Source organism: Sus scrofa, chromosome 9, assembly GCF_000003025.6.
Source record: "Sus scrofa isolate TJ Tabasco breed Duroc chromosome 9, Sscrofa11.1, whole genome shotgun sequence".
Classification (NCBI taxonomy): Eukaryota; Metazoa; Chordata; class Mammalia; order Artiodactyla; family Suidae; genus Sus; species Sus scrofa.
In genome coordinates this window covers 75,513,725-75,528,014 of record NC_010451.4, presented here as the reverse complement: position 1 = coordinate 75,528,014, position 14,290 = coordinate 75,513,725, and the positions used below count along the sequence as shown (strand labels likewise).

Here is a 14,290-nt window from a genome sequence, read left to right as displayed (position 1 = left end):
GCACCCATTTGAAGTAGAGTTTGCTTCAAGCTGAACTGGGCAGAGGGAGGAGGGGAGTGGGCTGTGACTCAAACACTGCAGACTTTTTCTGTCCTTACCAATTACTGGGTTTTTTTTTTTTTTTAATTTTCATTAAAAAAATTTGGGGGGGCCATATTCACAGCACATGGAAGTTCCCAAGCCAGGGACTGAACCCGCATAATAGCAGTAAGCAGAGTCATGGCAGTGACAATGCCAGATCCTTAACCTGCTAAGCCACCAGGAACTCCCAGGAAGCTTTCTTAAATAAATGTTCTTTCATTTGCTATATGCCTTTGGTACCATTTTTAAAGTCTTTAAATATGTTTTTTTTCAATTATTTTTACTAATCTTACCAGGAAGCAGATCCACAGATTTCCCTATGTTGCCATGGTGGAAATAGAACCATTATATACTTCTTAATTTAGTCAACATCAACAATACAAAATTAATTGTATTTATCCAGGGAATAAAAGGTTTATTATACATCATTATATTATTTAATCCTGATATTTCTCAACCCTATCATTGATTAAGGGTGAGAAACAGAACTAATTAATATCCTCTTCATTTTGATGTTCAGTGGGAGTTACTTTTTTAATTTTGTTTTTTTAATTTGTTTTTATTTTATTTTTAATTACTTAATGAATTTAATTACATTTATAGGTGTATAACAATCATCACAACCAAATTTTACAGCATTACTTTTGAAAAGTATTAATGTGCTTTTCTATTTTTGTTCCTCAACATAATAATCTTCACTCTACTCTACTCAGGACATTCACTTGCTAGTAGAGAGATTAGAATTTGATACAAAAGAATGAAAACAAAATGGCTAAAGTAACATTCAGAACTGTTCTAAAAAAAAAAAAAAAAACCTGGATTTTGGAACCTCACAGTAAGATGAGTCACAGGATTAACTGTGAGAGAAAAGACATTCCAAATTTCTTTTCATTACCATTTAGAATATATATGTTACAAAAGCAAAACCATAAAGATCACTTCTTCTGTCCACTCTTTCCCTCAACCTATGCGGCAAGTTAATCATGGGAGTTTAGTTTTAGATAAGTGGCAAGAAAAAGAGCCTTTAGGGAGAAGAAGAGAGCAGTTTTCAGATATTTGTGGATTTCCACTTTCTGAGGAGAAGCACTGGGAAGGATGGAGTGTTAAATAAACCAAGAAGAAAGATCAGCATAGGGACCCTTGAATCACATCCCTTATTTGGGAATCTAGGCGAGCCCTATGCAACAGGTCTCATTTACTACAAGGCAACAATGAAGCCCTGTTGGGGATGGTGGGAGGTGTGGGCTGGCCTAAGACAGAGAGAAGAACCAGTAAATAGTCCCTGTAAATAGCACACAGGGTCTGCTGTGGCAGATAGAAGGATTGCATGGCATGGGCTGGAGATGGACTTTTAGGCCAGGGGCTGAATAGAAGACAGGGCCTTGACTCAAGTTCTGGACACAATGAAAGCTGAGAAAAATCCGAGTCACCAGGAGCAAATGGCCCATGCTCCTAGGGGAACACTGCCATGTCAAAGGAACAGACACAGGTTCACCAGCTCCATGCTGCAACACAGGGTGCTAGTGCCCAGGTGGACAAAGACCATGTCTGAGAGCAGCAGATGGCATCCAGCATAGTGTCAAGGCCTGAAATGAGGCCAGAGTTCCTTCAGTCCCTCCCTACTCCACCAAGGCCTTGAGATTTTATTACCCTCATCTCTCTCTCTTCTCCACAGGTTGGCCATGATCTTAGAAAAGCAGTTGAGAGTAAGGTTCTACGACAGTTCAAACGTCTCCACTCAATTTTAGCTGAACATACTAACTGAGACTGTTTAAAATAATAGATAACACTCAGGTTTATTTCATATCTTTTTCCCATTTTCCCCTAATAGCCAGCAGTAGTATAGACAGCTGAAGACAAAATGAGGGAGGTGCACTTTCTGCACTTCTGACGTACAATGTAGGTAAATTCTGTAGCAACACTGCTAGTACAGTAATGTTTATGAGTGTGCTGGACACATAATATGTAAATTTTTGTGTGTATATGTGTGTGTGCTTTTTAGGGCCACACCAGTGGCTATGGAAGTTCCCAGACTAGGAGTTGAACTTTTAAAAATCAGTTCAACCAAGTATCTCCTATCTTTCCAACAAATCCCTTTACTGTTTAAATTAACCAGAGTTCATTTCTATCACTGGTAACCATGAACCCAGACTGCTCAGAAATTAGTCTCAGAAGACAGTTGCTCAGAGAATCGGGTTGGTTCTTTGCACTCATAAGCGCTAAAGAAAATGAAAACTCAAGCGTTCAGGAAGAGGAAGCTGTCAGCCATAACAAATTGCTAGATAATTTTTCTTCTGTGGCGATCTTTAATGAAGTGCCCATTGAAAAGAAGGATTTAAGGGATCAAATTGTCACTGCCATTGAAGAGTGTGAGTGGCATGAAGCAGGGTGAGGTGGCTGCTTCTAATGAGACCAGACAGCTTAAAAAAGAGATGACAAGCTCAAATCTCTATGTTTTAGCTCAAGACATAGACCAGGAGTTTCTCTGGTTATGATAAACGTCTACATAAATGTCTGCCAAAATCAAATGCAAATTTAAAAATCTGTGGGTACCTGGATAAGTCTGTTGAAATGCCAGCCTCACCAGGTCACTTACGTGAAAAGGATAGTGCCGATCAGGAAATAATGAAAAACTGAATATGGGGGAGAACACGGAGGCCTGGGAGTTCCCCCCAAGCCACACTCTACACCAAGCCTTGCCTGACAGCCTAAGAAGACCCACCCACCTCATTTCTCACCATATCTTCATCTTACATCAAGGTTGAGCTCAAGAACTGGCTTTCTCCCCAGATCCTGATCATTTCACCTTCAACACATGGCATCATGCTGGTAGGACCTGGAGAGTAAGCTCAGTTGGTACCTTCAATACCTTAAGAATAAGCAGGATAAAGGATGGGAGAAAAATCTGAAAATAGAGAGATCTGTTACTTCAGGAAAGGTTCTATGGGTCTAGTGATGGTAAATCCAAACAATACGGCAAATACCATGTTCCTCTAATATTAAGAATCATCATGCTTGGTGGGCCAAAATGGCTTTTGCAGGCAACATATCTGACATTTGCAGTTATGTGTTCAATCCATTTAGCAGGTGACTCAAAAGTCTTCTACTTTTAATTGGCTATATTACTTAGACATTTTGGTGCAGCTGATACAATGATGCCCAGAGTGTCTGTGGATAATTAGCTCTAAAAAGGAATCCCAGAATTCCCATTACGGCTCAGTGGTAATGAACCCGATTAGTATCCATGAGGATGCAGGTTCAATCCCTGGCCCTGCTCAGTGGGTTGAAGATCGGGCATTGCCGTGAGCTGTGGTGTAGGTCACAGATGCGGTTAGGATCTGGTGTTGCTGTGGTGTAGGCTGGCAGATGCAACTCTGTTAGACCTTTAGCTTGGGAACTTCTATATGCTGCAGGGGTGGCCCACAAAAGACATAAAAGGGGGGGTCCCAAACAGGCCCTTAGATTTCAGAGCAATAGTGTAGCCTCTTCATTATATGACTATCATTTTGAGAGACAGGTGTTGGTTTGCCATCAAACCCAAGTAGAGATCAAAGCCTGACCAAGAGATACCAGGTGACTTTGGAAAACTGACCATGCATTACGAATTGGATTGTTATCTGATCCATCTGGCCATAAAGTCAGGTGGATCCACTGTAACCTCATCAATAGGTGCTATATACTGAGTGGTAGCAAACAGTCTCCATGAGCCAGCTGCTCATTGTGCTCTTGGGTCCTTATTCTCACCACTGTCACTCCTCCCTCAGCCTAATAAGAAATGTCCTGTGGCTAGCTGTCTGAAAACTGGACTCTGAATATTTCTAAGTGATGGGCTGGCAAAAACCAGAAGCAGACTGCTAAAAGTACACCTCCATTTAGGTGCCAGCCTGAAGTTCAGTGGGGAAGAAAAAGCATTATGATTCCATTCAGATGAGAAGAGTTTTGATAAGTGTATCTCATTGTTCACTTTAGTTGGAAGAACAGATTGTTTGTGAAAAGGATCTGTCTAAAATGAATCCATGAACAATGACTGAAAGTCATGGAGGATACAAATGGCAAAAGATTTAAGAATGAGATATATGGGAGTTCCCACTGCGGCGCAGTGGGTTAAGAATCTAACGGCAGTGGCTCGGGTCACTGCAGAGGTGTGGGTTTGATCCTTAGCCTGGCTCAGTGGGTTAAAGGATCCAGCGTTGCCACAGCTGTGGCATGGGTTGCATCTGCTGCTCAGATTCAGAGGACCTGGGAAAGTCCATATGCCACAGGTGTGGCGATTAAAAACAAACAAACAAAAAAAGGTATATGGCAGGACCTTTCAACATTGACCTAGAGTGGCAGAATGCTTATGTACAATCGAAAGTTACACACTGTGAAGGAGGCTTTTAATAATCAGGTGGAAGCGCTGATATATTCTACTCTGCAATGCTAGTCATTCTCCTGTGTCCTATTGCACAAATACTCGCTCAGTGGGCTCATAAACTATCTAGAGCCACAAGAACGTAGGCTAGACAAGGACCCAGCTGCCCTAACTCAGGATGCCTTGGCTGCTGCCCAGTCAGGGATCAACCTAAATTCCCAGTATTGAACCCTGTCTCAAAAGAACAATCAGCCAGATTGATCTCTTTTTTCCTATTGTGTAGTGGGGAATCAACTTGTCTTCACAAAAATAACTGCTTATTCTGGATTCACCCCATCCCACGCCCCCAAGCTTGACATGCTTCTCCGAGGTTCACTGGTCACAGACTTATTGAAAATATTATATACTGTGAGTTTGGGCTGTCTTCTTAATAATTAGCTTCTCTGCCTGTCTTCTGAGCCTGCCTTTTTCAATCTTCATGTTGATTCTGTGACTTACATAACATCCTTCTATTCAAGCTCCTTCCTGCTTAGATAACCATAGTTTTTAGTGTTTGAAACTATAAATTCTGGTGCACCTCCTCCCACATCTTACCCTTTGACCTATCTTTCTTTTATTTCTTCCATCATCTGGCTCATAAGTGAACATTTTACTCTATAAGCTAAGCCAGATCATCCATCCATTCTCACACCAAATACTACACACTATGCCAGGCACTAGGGATACACTGAACTGTCGTATCTGTTACCAGGGGTGCCTTGGAGATCAAAGGGGTTGGGTTTGTGCATGAACTTGGGAGAAGCAATTAGTGATCCATAATTACTATTACCTTGATATTAGGTCTATAACTTGGATTTTAGTTCTTTTTTTTTTCTCAGTGAAGTGTGCTTCAATCATCTGCCTGTGGTGTGTGAGCCTTGGAGTCAAAAAAAAAAACCAAAAAAACAAAAAAACTTCACAACCGCTTTTATGTTAATATGCGCTTTCAGGTTCTTAGCTTCTATTAAGTTTCTATTCATCTTCCTTCTCTGAAGAGGTTCTTTAGGATACCTTCCAGTGCTGTGAAAAACTAAAGGGATGGAGCCATCTAAGTGACTTTAAAAGGACAATGTATTTATTTTATGCAAAATCTTTCACTTCTAAATGCCATGAGTTTACAGAGCACATTAATCTTTGATGGCCTACAGACTATGATATGTTAGTTAATTAAGTGATTAACTCATGGTTGAACAAAATTCTCAAACCATCGTCCTAAAATATAACAATCTGTCTTCCAGCACAGTACTGTTGTCAAGATATAATTTCATTTTGAGCCTGAAGTTCACAGGATGCTCAGGGCCATTCTTTTCAATAACCCTCCCTTCTCTATAGAGCTGTAGATTACAGGGGTACAGGAAATAAGACAGTGCCCACTGGCACCAAATCTTGCTCTGCATTTTGTCTTTTTTATTACATTTCTTCTTTTTTTTTTTTTTTTTTTGGTCTTTTTAGGACTGCATCTGCGGCTTGTGGAAGTGCCCAAGCTAGGTGTCAAATCAGAGCTGTAGCTGCCGGCCAAGGCCACAGCCACTGAAACCCAGGATCCGAACCGCGTCTGTAACCTACACCACAGTACACGGCAATGCCAGATTCTTTAACCCACTAAGGGAAGCCAGGGATCCAACCTGTGTCCTCATGGATGCTAGTCAGGTTTGTTATGGCTGAGCCACAACAGGAATTTCTTTATTACATTTCTGATTTCTTTTTTTTGTTCTTTTTTTTTTTGTTCTTTTTTTTTTTTTTTTTTTTTGTTCTTTAGTGCTCTTCAGTTTTTCATTGCAAGGAATATTTTGGATAAATGACCTTATTTGGCTGAGAGTTGACTGCACCATCTCTGGCACTGTCACTCAGTACTTTTAAGAAACAAGTTAATTTTCAGCATGAGGCTTCTCCTTTGGAATATCAAGCAAAGCTAGCATCTAAGCCAATACCAATTCTAGTGTCTGATATAAACTGAGCACTAGACCATGGACGTCCTCTCAACCAATAGCTGGAAAGGTGGTTCAGAAATAGAGAAAACACTTTTTTTTTTTTTTTTTTTTTTTTTTTTTTTAGTCTTTTTACGGCCACACGCTAGGCATATGGAGGTTCCCAGGCTAGGGGTCGAATTGGAGCTGTAGCCGCTGGCCTACACCACAGCCACAGCAACAAGGGATCCAAGCCATGTCTGCAACCTACAGCACAGCTCATGGCAATGCCAAATCTTTAACCCACCAAGCGAAGCTAGGGATCATACCTGTATCCTCATGGATGCTAGTCAGATTCATTTCCACTGAGCCATGATGGGAACTCCATTTTTTTTAACCAGAAAATTTTTGTCTATTGGAAATAAATAATATCTAAAAAGTAATGTCTGACATGTCTATGTTCCTTAGGTAGCCCCCTCACTTTTTTTTTTTCATCTTTCAAGAGACTCACCAAGATAATATGAGGTTTACATTGTGAAAGAAAACTATTATCCCAGGAGAAGATCCCTCAATTCATGATCTTGTTACCAATGGGCCTGGAGGCTCTACAGTTGGTTCTGAGAGAGGAGTAACACTTCAGCCAAGTATCAAAGGGAAATAAATACCAGGCATATTTTGAGGAAGGAAAACCTGGCAGATGTCACTATCCCTCTGGAATAGTGTCAGTTCTAAGGAACAGGGGCCCAAAATAAGATTAGTGTGTATCAGCCTCACTAGGGAGTATTAATTTGCATCCAGATGCCACCATGGCTTGTCATGAAAGACATACTGGCTTTTTTAATAATAAGTTCAGACAAAGTACGCGAAGGTCCAGGAAACTGAGATCCAGGTGGAGTGCCTGAGTCAAGGTTATGACACCACAGCCTGTTGTCTCCCAAGTCATTACCAGGTGTTTTGGGATTGGCTTCCATTCAGAAACAACTGCTGTAAGAACTGTCTGATTTCAATTTTAAGGTTCCAAATAAATATTTCTACTTAGATTCTATTAAAGATGACTTTATTTGGCAACTTTGGATCAAAGAATTATGCTCCTGGAGTCACCAAGGTGTGAGAGGATTTAGAATTCAACTCTCAGAGTTTAGAGCGAAAATCATTTGTTTGTTTGTTTGTTTGTTAGTTTGTTTAGGGCCGCACCCACACCATATGGAGGTTCCCAGGCTAGGGGTCCAATCGGAGCTGTAGCCACCAGCCTACGCCAGAGCCATAGCAACGCGGGATCCGAGCCGCGTCTGCAACCTACACCACAGCTCACGGCAACGCCGGGTCCTTAACCCACTGAGCAAGGGCAGGGATCGAACCCGCAACCTCATAGTTCCTAGTCGGATTCGTTAACCACTGCACCACGGGAACTCCACATAGAGCAAAAATCTTAATTCTGATCTCTCATCACTTCATGAAGGTGAGGGGAGCAGCAGAGGCATAGATAACTAACAAGGAGGTCACATGTGGTCTTCAGCAGTCTTTTGGGCAGCATGAAGGCAGAGGAGATGGAGTGACTATCCCTTGAAAGGAGATACTGTGAAAGAAGAACCCAGGAGTGTTCTCACAATTGCCCCTCACATAACAGGAGAACCCAGAGCTGCAACCTGGCTTCTGCCCAATCACTTAACGCTTGCTTAACTAGCTTGAATATGGCAGACCTCACAAAAAGGCAGACACTACAAAGTCATCATTCACCAGGAGGCGTGCTCTACAAGTCAGGGAGGGCTCCTTGCCCAAGCCCCCCACCCAGCCAAGTGAAGGGGAGCTCAGGCTGGCTTTGTGAGTCTCAGCTTCTGACCTGCGTCACGATGGGCCGAGGTGGACCTGAGCTGTCCAATTCAGGAGCCACTAGCCCCCTGCAGCTACTAAGCACTTGAGATGTGGCTAATGCAACAGAAAAACTGCATTTAAAAATTTAACTTAAAGTTTAAATTGAAGAAACTCGTATTTGATTCTATGACTGAAAAGCTTTCAAATAGGTCTGGAACAACAGTGATATATGAATCTACTTTTTGCAATCGTAAATTTTATGAAGTCTTACTATGGTTTGAGTATTATCAATGAAAATTCATTGTTTGAATTGGGATATGCTCTAAGTATAAAATACAAACCAGATTTTGAAGATTTAACACAAAAAAAGAAAGGTACACTATCTTGACAATTTTTATATTGATTACATGTTGAAATGATAATGTTTTTAACATGGTGGGTTAAATAAAACACTATTTAAATGAATAATGGCTCATTATGTTTTTATAGGGCAGTGCTGAATTTGTTTATCCTGGGACACCATCTCTACATTTGCAACATCTCTATTGAGTACATTGTGCAGAGAATGGGAAACTAAGGTAGAAATTCTCCTCAACCAGCCAAGAAAATATATTTTTTTAAAGTACAAAGATGAAACAAGAGGCTTCCTTAGCACCTTCCTGCACACCTGTTCCAAACTGAATGTTCTTTAAATAGTATCTCTGCACAGTAAAAATTTGATGATTGCTTTGCTCTATCCTGGGTCAATCCAGGCTGCCTTAGTGATTTGCTCCTTCAGTTCTCATAACTATGCTATGTTCACAGCGGTTAATGCCTACAGCAGCCTGGGATCTGAAATAGAGGCCTGGTTGAAATAGAAAGAGTGAACCCCCCACCCACCCACCCACACACACACACTCACAATCTCACTCTCATGACTTTTCCATAAAAACCCCACAAAACCAGTGCAACCTTCAAACATGGATCATACACCACCCTTCCTGAAATACAATGAGCATTTCTTCTTTCTTACTCCTCTAAAATCATTTCATTCTTCTTTTCATCCACTGGTATTCACCGAGCCCTTTCTTTGCGCCAAGCACTGTACTGGGCATGGAGGTAAAGAACACACACTCTGCCCTCAAGGAGATCACAGTCTAAAAGGTAGACATTTAAATAAGAAGTGAATACATTCATGCAATAATGGCTTGACGAAGGGAAGATGGACCATGCCCATAGTACGAGGAGAGATGCCACCCACAAATGAAATCACTGGGGAGCTGGAGAGATGCCACCCACAAATGAAATCACCGGGGAGCTGGCCTCGGGTCGTGGTCCTGAAGGAGGGCAGACAGGAGAGATGGCACTCCAGTAAGTGCAAGCAGATGGGGACATGAGGCTGCAATGTGCTTTGGAAAATGCAAGCACGTTGGTCTCCCTTGGATACAAGGGAGGGGAGGTGGTCAACTTGGGGCTACTAAATTCCCTTTTATCATGAAGGGAAAGGAAGATCAGAGAATTCTTAGAATGATCAACCGGTTATGTAAGTTTCCTCCTCCATCCTCCAGATGGGCTTATGTTTCTTCCAGCAGCCTAAAAAGTTCTTGTGCTCCTAGCAGTCACTACAGAACTTGGTGTTTCTTCTTGTCTTTGTCATTCAACATCATCTGTCGGCTGCCTATTATGGGCCATTCACTTTCCCAGTACAATAAAGATGCAGAAGACTGGCTTTCTAACTAACCTCAGGACCTCACAGTCAGTCCAGGGAGATATTAATAACACAAGGCAGAAGTAGTCTGGAAGGGAACCATACTTTTTTTTTCTTTCTTTCTTATTACCTGGGAATAAGAAACATATGTTTAAAATGTTTGGGGGATAGAGACACCCTGCTCCCCAAATCACTGTTTCCTATTCCCAGCCTTCTTTCTCTCCAACTATAATGACCTAAGCAGAGAGAGAAGATCTAAACTTATATTGAAATACCAGTATTCATGTGGACGTCATTCCCAAATCTCCCTGGTTTAAACCATTCTGTAGTTTCTCATAACGAGGCATTATAATCACAAATTAAGAGGATGTTCATTATTCACACAGTGGAGAAAAGAGGGGCAAGCTTGGGCAAGTCCCAAGTACCTTCCCTTTCATTTTAAAAAATAAAATGGGAACATGTCAAAAACTGAACGCATAAGTACTCCATTCAATGTAGAATGGATCAATGCTCTGAGATCATTAGTTTGAATACTGTTAAATTTTTCGTAGCCGCCCAATGACTTAAAAAGTAATCATCATCCTTTCATACACTATGGAGCAATAATGAGTTAAAATGGATCTTACATGCACCACAGCTTTAAATATTATCCAGCCAAGAGCCTCACTGTGTCATAAAACTCAGTAGTTCGTTGTTTCCTGCCTCTGAATAGCTACAGTTGTCATGAAAACACTGCCATGGCTCAAGACCCCAAATTGGAAGCCAACCACAACCTGCCATGATAGAGCCTCCTCCCCCTGCCTCTGGGGGTTCCTTTCACTCAGCAGGTGAAAGATGAGCAGGGCACTCCCTTCAGCCAGGGGCTGAATGACTCCGGGCAGCCAGAGGTCAAGGGATCGTCCCATCTGTGGTGAGAAGACAAACCGTAGAACTCCAATGTCCTTCCTGTCTAAACCCATCAGGGTTGCCTTCCTGTCTGAGAGCTCCAGTAGCTCATTTTGAGTTCAAATCTGCATTGTGGAATTCGAACCACTGGAACACTCATCACCACAAAAAAGCTCTATGAGTCTTGTTAACAAAACAGAAAGAACCTCTACCAAGAGCTGAGAAATAAATTCCTTCTCTCCTGCTGCTTGGACCACAGCATAATGAGGGCTCCCAAGCTCTCAGTGCTGTAATAAAATGGAGTGCCCAGCCATCTCCTTTTGATGTGTTCCAGTTTAGAAGTTTACAGTTGATGCCTTTTCATCCGTAATTTATCTTCCCTTGTAAATATTTCTGTCCCATTTCCAATATCTGAAGTCTACGCATGTTCAAAAAACAATTCACTCCTTCTCCTATTTCAGTTGTATAACTGTATGTTATGGGTCAACTTTGGGGCTAAATAAACATACCTCAGGCTACAGCTCAGCAAATACCTCTGGCAGCAAATTAACTCAAACAAATGTTTTGATTGGGAGGCAAGGTTGTTTTTAATGATCTTCTTGATCGGCCTGGAGGCCCAAGGAATAGACTAGGTGAACTGCCGAAGGCTTTTCTAACTCTGCATTTTCTGCCAGATTAATATGTTGCTCTCAAGTTTATTAGAACAGTTGGTTTAAAATTTCACCACCAGAGGGTGCTCCTTGTTTGTTTCTAAAATTCATTTCACTATCACACTTGAAAATGGAGGCCCTGCTACCAAAGAAGCAAACGCAGGCATTACCCAGCAAAGGCTTTCAGAAGGCCTGCGGGCCGCGCTCTACTTCGAATCAGGTTTCACTTTGCTTTTGACATAACGTGTTTAAAACCAAAATTGAAAAGCTCTGTAGCTGGCACAAACCAAAGTAGACTGACTTACATATGTTGTAAACCATGCAGGGATCACGAATCATTTTTTGTTCTCATGGCTTTTGTTTAGTATTTCCTACACAACAACAATGAACCCAGAATTCTAACATCCTCTTTACCACACCAAACAATAAAATAACAAAGTAAAAGGAGCATTTGCTTACCTACAACAACAGTGCTATTCTCTAACGATGCAGGCTTCACTTATCCTGCATTAAGAATAGACCTCTCCTCCTGCTTTGGAGTAATTTTGCTTTGGTGTACTTTTTGACTTCTAGGAAGCATTTTGATTAATTGGCTTCAATGTCTCTCAGTAGTGTGGTTTTACAGTTCACCAAGATTTGCACATACATTTTCTACTTGATATTTTCAGGCATGCATGAATGAGGCATGTAGTTCAATTCCTATTCACTTCCCCCAGAACTTGCACGGAAAGCCTCTTTAAATGGTTAAAAAAACAAAAACCAAAAAAACCAAAAAAAACTAGCATGTTGTCATCTGAATTGGCAAAGCTAATCAGGAGTCGGTAAAGTTCTTCTGTAAAGCACTGAAAAGATTTAAGGCCATGTGAGCCATAAGTACTCAACCCAACCATGAAGCAAAAAAGCAGTCACATAGACTCAAAGGGCTGAGTGAGTGTGGCTGTGTTTTGCAACACTTTATGTCGAGGAACAGGTGGGGGCTGTGGTGTACTAACTCCTGCAAATGATAAATCTTAATGTACACACTCTTCTTATCAATAAAATGCAGAGAAATTTCCCTTATATTTTCCTGGGGTGGTTTTCCCCCTCCTCATTCAGTGGTGACGAAGCATGACCTCACTGAACTATCCATATGGTGAAGTTCATGAGTCCTTTGGAGGACTATCTCTAGGTTTCCTTTCCAGGATTTTCAAAATTAGAGCCAAAGAAAATTTAAGCTTTGGGGGGTGTCAGTATGTTTGTGTCCTGTGTAGACGGCTTATGGGAAGACATGAAATCAACAGGAAGGATGTGACTCCCTGACAATTTCTCCAGAGATCAAATGGAAAGTAAACAAAAGACATAAGTCACCTTCAGACTGATGCGTAGCCAGAGGAGTCTGGGTCTCCTTGGAGTAGGACACGACTTCCCTGGGCAGGAAATCCACTTGGGTAACCTTTGACACGCCCAGCTTATGCAATCTTCGTCTACAAAGAGCAAAGGACAAAGGCTTTAGAGAGGAAAGGGATTCCTTGCAGAAGATCTATCAGTAATAAAACAAAGGTCTAAAACAAATAGACCCCAAACACCCAAAGCTTCCAGGGCAAGGGGCTATGTCAAGAAGTAGAGCTGGCCCTGGGCTGCCAGTCAGGACACTTGGGTTTTTGGTCCACTTTGCCCCGGTGCTGCTACAGGGTGTCAGAGAGTCCCCGAAGGTTGTCCTCAGCTTTTCTATCTGCAAAACCAGCCCTGGGTCTGGTTGAAACGACACCCTTTCTGAGCAACTCTGTTTTCTCTTAAAGTTTATAAGAGAATTTTTATTTGGAGTTTATTTTTATTTTATTTTATTTGGAGTTTATTTTTCTTTTCTTTTTTTTTTTTTTTTGCACCTGTAGTATATGGAAGTTCCCAGGCTAGGGGTCAAATTGGAGCTGCAGTTGCCGGCCTATGCCACAGCCACAGCAGTGCAGGCTCCAAGCTGCATCTGCAACCTATACTACAGATCACAGCAACCACATATCCTTATCCCACTAAGCAAGCCCAGGGATCAAACATGTATCCTATGGACACTATTCAGGTTCTTAAGCTGCTCAGCCACAACAGGAGCTCCTAATATTTTTTTTTTTTTTTTTTTTTTTTTTTTGGCCATGCCCACAACATGCAGAAATTCCTGGGCCAGGGATCAAACCCACACTACAGCAATGACAACACTGATCCTTAACCACTAGGCCACCAGGGAACTCTGCTGTGAATTTTCATTTGTACAATAGGATTCTAGTCTTAGACAAGAGGGACAAAAGAAAAGTAATGCTTCTCAGATCAGAAGATAGAGATAACTCCTTAGTGGAGCAACATGTTCTCTGTAATAGAAATGAGAGGATGATACTCCAAGGGGGAGTAAAACATCCTCAATTTTCCATGAAAGGACCTCACACAGATCAGCATGTGGGTTTGTTTAAAGGTACACTGCTACAGCACAGATGAGTGAAAAGGTTACTGGGCTAAGAGTGATAGAGTTTTAGTTTAGAATTCCCAAATTAGCCATGGCCATGTAAAAAAAAACAAAAACAAAAAAAACGCTTTCTGAATATTTATGGAACAGGTCAACTGTTTTCAGATGTCTTTCACACCCATCATGTCAACTGCCTTTGAGACACCTCCCTGAAGCTAATGGGCAGGGGTTACCATCTCCAATTCAGAGGTTAGGAAAGTAAGATTCAGTATGAGAGACATGTCACTTGTAAATGGTAGAACCAGGGCTAACATTCTGGTGGCTTGAGGCCTGGTCCAGAGCTTCTGCCACTAAGTCAAACTTCTACCTAAGGTTTTTAGTGAACCTTAGGGGTGAGTTCTGAGTTACCCCCAAAATCTGAAGTGCCTCCTGTGTCACCCAGGAGAT

The 14,290-nt window shown here is 41.6% G+C and overlaps 1 protein-coding gene across 6 annotated transcripts in view; it reads right to left on the bottom strand.

Annotated features, from left to right (window-relative positions):
- The window catches only part of DYNC1I1 (dynein cytoplasmic 1 intermediate chain 1), a 345,865-nt gene that overhangs the window by 232,513 nt on the left and 99,062 nt on the right, over window positions 1–14,290 (bottom strand). For all 6 annotated transcript variants that reach the window (XM_021102406.1, XM_021102404.1, XM_021102409.1 and 3 more), the window contains one exon: window positions 12,763–12,878. In XM_021102406.1, coding sequence (XP_020958065.1) covers window positions 12,763–12,878 — 116 coding nt within the window. The remainder of the gene's footprint in view (window positions 1–12,762; window positions 12,879–14,290) is intronic.